The 4,516-nt window shown below is 30.8% G+C and overlaps 1 protein-coding gene across 2 annotated transcripts; it reads right to left on the bottom strand.

Moving 5' to 3' along the window:
- Nucleotides 1-696: 696 nt before the first annotated feature.
- Nucleotides 697-4,229, bottom strand: LOC108722199 (uncharacterized). Of its 2 annotated transcripts, none has more exons than XM_018447181.1 (4): nucleotides 3,975-4,229; nucleotides 2,231-2,484; nucleotides 1,847-2,128; nucleotides 697-1,699 (listed from the first exon to the last, which is right to left on the bottom strand). In XM_018447181.1, exons 2-4 carry the CDS (start codon nucleotides 2,476-2,478, stop codon nucleotides 1,507-1,509), a joined length of 723 nt encoding a protein of 240 aa, XP_018302683.1. In that variant the 5' UTR covers nucleotides 2,479-2,484; nucleotides 3,975-4,229; the 3' UTR covers nucleotides 697-1,506. The 2 variants fall into 2 exon arrangements, with proteins under 2 accessions (XP_018302683.1, XP_018302682.1); XM_018447180.1 differs by lacking the exon at nucleotides 3,975-4,229 and adding an exon at nucleotides 3,518-3,663.
- Between the last annotated feature and the right edge of the window lie 287 nt (nucleotides 4,230-4,516).

A 4,516-nucleotide genomic window follows, 5' to 3' on the forward strand; every position in this document is an offset into this window, starting at 1 on the left:
AAATCTAATCCTAATACTTAGTAAACTCATTACCGTTGGCAAAAATTAATCTAAAGCTAACAAACATGTTTTCTCAACGAACAATTAATAATTATCAAAAGTAAGGCATTTATCTAGATTTTGTTTAGAAAGCTTAACTGATAAAATAATTAATAAATGTGAACTTGTGACAATAATTTTCTTATTCTAATATTAGACAAAGGTATTAAAATTCTGGTGCAATTTTATTATCATAATCGTACTTTAATGCAAAACTAATACATACATGTATCATTCTATACCAATCATTCTTAATAAACGCTCATTACATGTTATCATTTATATTATCTCGTTTTATACATGATCATTATCTTTCATTCGCTCAATACTATATGCAAAATACAAACTGAAAAAAATTATTAGTGATATTTAACGAATTTCCTCTAGTCTAAGAATCTTTATTCAGAGTCATCGATTTTTCTTTAAATTAAGATTCTTTTTTTGCATTATTCTCCTATTACTAACATTTGTTGTGTAATAAAAGTCAATGTATGGTTATAAAAGACAAAATGCAAAGATATTTTTATTTTAATTATGTTACTAGAAAAAAACCGAAAAATTTTCGAATAAAGAAAATGCTCGGATCTAATATATATATCTCATCATAATAATTTTTTTCATATATTAATTACATAAATGATATAAATAAGAAATTATAACAAAATAATATACAAGAATACATATAATGAAAGAGGTACCACCATATTTAAGGCTCTTGAGTCACTATAGCCATATAGAATCGTGATGTCAAAAGCAAGAAATGACATGTTAATTTTATGCCATTTGTAAATAAAGATGATTTGGATAAAACGAAATGCTGAGATTGCTTTAAAACAATTGTAAAAATAGACGAAAGCTATCCTTATCCCTCCTGATAGTCAGTAAATAATCGTAAAAAGTGAAGGCACATGTGAAAGTGCTTTTACTCAATATACACACATAGTCTATTTTCACCTTCATGTGTATTTTATTACTTTTTACGATTATTTATTGAGTGTTGGGGAGGGGGGGATAAGCATAGCACAGCTTTCTTTCATTTTTACAATTGTTTTAAAGCGATATCATCATTCCGTTTTATCCAAATTATCTTTATTGACAAATGGCACGTAACAAAAATTAACGTGTCATTTCTGAAGTCACAATTCAATATGACTGTGGTGATTGGTGGTGACTATTCAGGAGCCTTAAATAGTGAAATTATAATAAAGACGTATTAAAATATTGTGAAATGATTATCGAATGAAAATAATATATTATATTAGAGATGTGTTTCAAACTCACACAGATGAATCACTCAAATGATTATTATACAGTAGGAGAAACCGTGAAACACATTTTATCCCTTATCCTAATCTAGTTTACATTTTGCAGATTACTGAAAGCTTTTTCCAATTCAAAGTACAATAATTATACTTTTTCGTTTTCAACGTATTTGAAGATAAAATATGCAGTACTAACCAAAGATTTTCATAACTCCATTGGCTCGAATGCTGATCTAGCACTGGATAATATGTTATTTAGATCGGGAATAGTAACATTATTGTTATTATTATTGTCGTCGGATGTATTCGGGATTGGCGTTGGAGTATCTCTCGTTGGTAGGATACGAAGATGTCTATTTGGTGGTTCCCAAAGAACCAGAGCCATAGAAGGTCTCTCTCTATAAGAGAAAAAAAATAAACAAGGTTTAGAAAACAGTACATTTTTTTCTTTTCAGTGTTCTCTCTCTCTCTCTCTCTCATTCATACATTCTTTTTCAAAAAGCGTTGTATTTTTATTAAATCATATATAACCAGTGTATACTTACAATTTAGATATAAGAGTCGATGGCAGAATAGGTTCCTCTTGCATTCGCTTGAGTTCCTCTGAAAGGACCAATCTTGGATGTAAATTGCTTGTTTGTTCGGTATTTAATGCATTTGTTGCATCGACATCCAAATCCATATCTAATGGCTTATAACAGGAAGATGACGCATGAACGGTAGAAGTCGATGGCACTGGATTCTCGGATTCATAATTAGAACTAATGTGCAGATCTTTAAAATGTGCAGCTATTTTTTCTTCTGTTATAAACTGCTTTGTTTGACGCCTATTTGAATAACATGTTTTATTAACAATCAATTTTAATAACAATTAAGATTTTGCTACATAATTAATCAGTAGACGACATACATAAGTGCATTACACTCACGTATCTACATCTGGTGCTTCTAATTTTCTTTTCTGATGAAGTATTGGTCCAGAGCTGGTCTCTCCAGTAAATCTAACCAATTCTGATTGATGTAACGCTGGTACACTCCAGGGAATAGTTATTGGTGGTACTTGAGGCATTTGCATCCATGGTCCAATTTGCTGTAGATTCTGTTGCTGCTGTAGATTCTGTTGGTTCATCATCTGTTGTAAGATGGACTGTGGTGTATATAAGTGAGCTCCACCCATGGTATTCTGAAAAATAAACATATAAATAAAAAAACGTTGTCGTACAAGAATATAGAATTATTTTTAGAATATTATATACAGCAAATCTAGTTATTTGCATGTTTTTTTAAGATTGCTTTTTTTTTGAAGATTCAAAGTTGTTAAAAGTAACAATCCTAATTTGGACTACTCTGCATTATGTATATATTATATATACTGATGCATATTAAAATTATATATAACACTATATTAATTAATGATAAAAATATAATAAATATCCTATTATATTTAAGATATAATAATACCCTATTTAACAATATAAGTAATATTCTAGACAATCAAATTATAAATCAGTAAAATGTCTTTTTTTTTAACCGACACAGAATAGTGCATAGTACTTATACTATGTTTTTACACACACATACATTTTATCTATCCTTTGTAAAATATTAAAATAGAGTCAGTATATATTTATTAAAATAAATTATAAAATCAGTATATTACTGTCATCTCAAATTTGCCAAAATGAAGTGAAGTCACTAAAGTCAATAAAGTATATTATGTCACAAACCAGAGTCTACAATAAAATTTTAAGGCGTAAAATAAGCTTTAAACTTTAAGCTTTAAACTTTAAGCCACAACAAATTGATCAAATATAGTCTAATATAAGGAGAATGATTAGCTATGATTGGTCAATTTCTTATGGTTTAAAGCTTAAAACTTAAGTTTTTACGCCTTAAAATCTCATTGTAGACTCTACTTAAGACAAGACTTTGGGTCTGTTTTTTTGTAGCTGAATTAGTGTACACTTTTGAAATTTAAAGTGAGATAGGTATATGTTTAATATTTGGCGAAAGCGAGAAAGAGAATTCTAGTGCAAGTCTAGTGCAAAAATAAAAAAAACAAATATTATAATTTCAAGATCAAGTGGTAATTTGTGTATAGTAAAGAGCATAAACATGCATTGTATAAAATTTACAAGAATTATCAGACTTAAAATGATTAAAAATATTAATAATTAATAATTATTTACTCTTTAGTCAAGTATTATTTCACTTACTGTCATTTGCAATGTATTTGACTGTACGCGTTTAGAAAAGAATTTCGTGGATCCAGGATACCGCTCGGCCACCTGCAGAAATGTTTTGTGTGTGTGTGTGTACGTGTGGGTGTGTGTATGTGTGGGTGTGTATGTGTGGGTGCGTGTATGTGTGGGTGTGTGTATGTGTGGGTGCGTGTATGTGTGGGTGCGTGTATGTGTGGGTGTGTGTATGTGTGGGTGTGTGTATGTGTGGGTGTGTGTATGTGTGGGTGTATGTGTATGCGTGGCGCGTGACGTCTGTTCTTTATTTATAGAACTCCAAGGTAAATAAACATTATGTTAAAACGATTATAAATCCCCTAATTGGTTAGACGCTAACCTACACGTCTCAGATCACAAGCGAGCGTCGCATTTGTTGGTGTGTCGTAATCGTACTCATAATACGTCAGTATTACCGGTATATATTATTATTTACCGAATTTAACGACCCATTTCTTGTCTCTATAATCGCCACGCCATGAACTACGAGAATTCAAAACTCCGAAAATTCGCGACGTTTCACAAACTTCAACTTCACTACTCGATCTATTTCCCCTGATACCCCCGTCACTCCGTGTCGTAATCATGGTTGCCTGATCCCGAGCACTGTACAGCTGGGGCCCGAAAGTCCGTGCGCTGGAGATTTCATATTTCAACTGGAAACCGACCGATTGTTTCATTAAAAAAAAAAAAAAAAGAAAAAGGCGCAGGGTTTAATTCGTGTTTTGCGACCACTGTTATAGACTTTCTTTTTGTTATTAATATTTGACCAACATAAAGTGTCAAACATAATGACAGAGACCTTTTTATTATTAGATATTACAAGATTACAGTGCGAACACAATTACAAACTTTTTTATTATATTCATAAAATAACATAAACTGTGCGAACATAATCACATACTTTCTTATTACTTTCTACGTAATTTAAATATTGCACTATACAGCGAAAAACTAGAGATTTTTCCCATCTGCTGG

Source organism: Mycetomoellerius zeteki, unplaced genomic scaffold (assembly GCF_001594055.1).
Source record: "Mycetomoellerius zeteki isolate Tzet28-1 unplaced genomic scaffold, Tzet1.0 scaffold199, whole genome shotgun sequence".
Lineage (NCBI taxonomy): Eukaryota > Metazoa > Arthropoda > Insecta > Hymenoptera > Formicidae > Mycetomoellerius > Mycetomoellerius zeteki.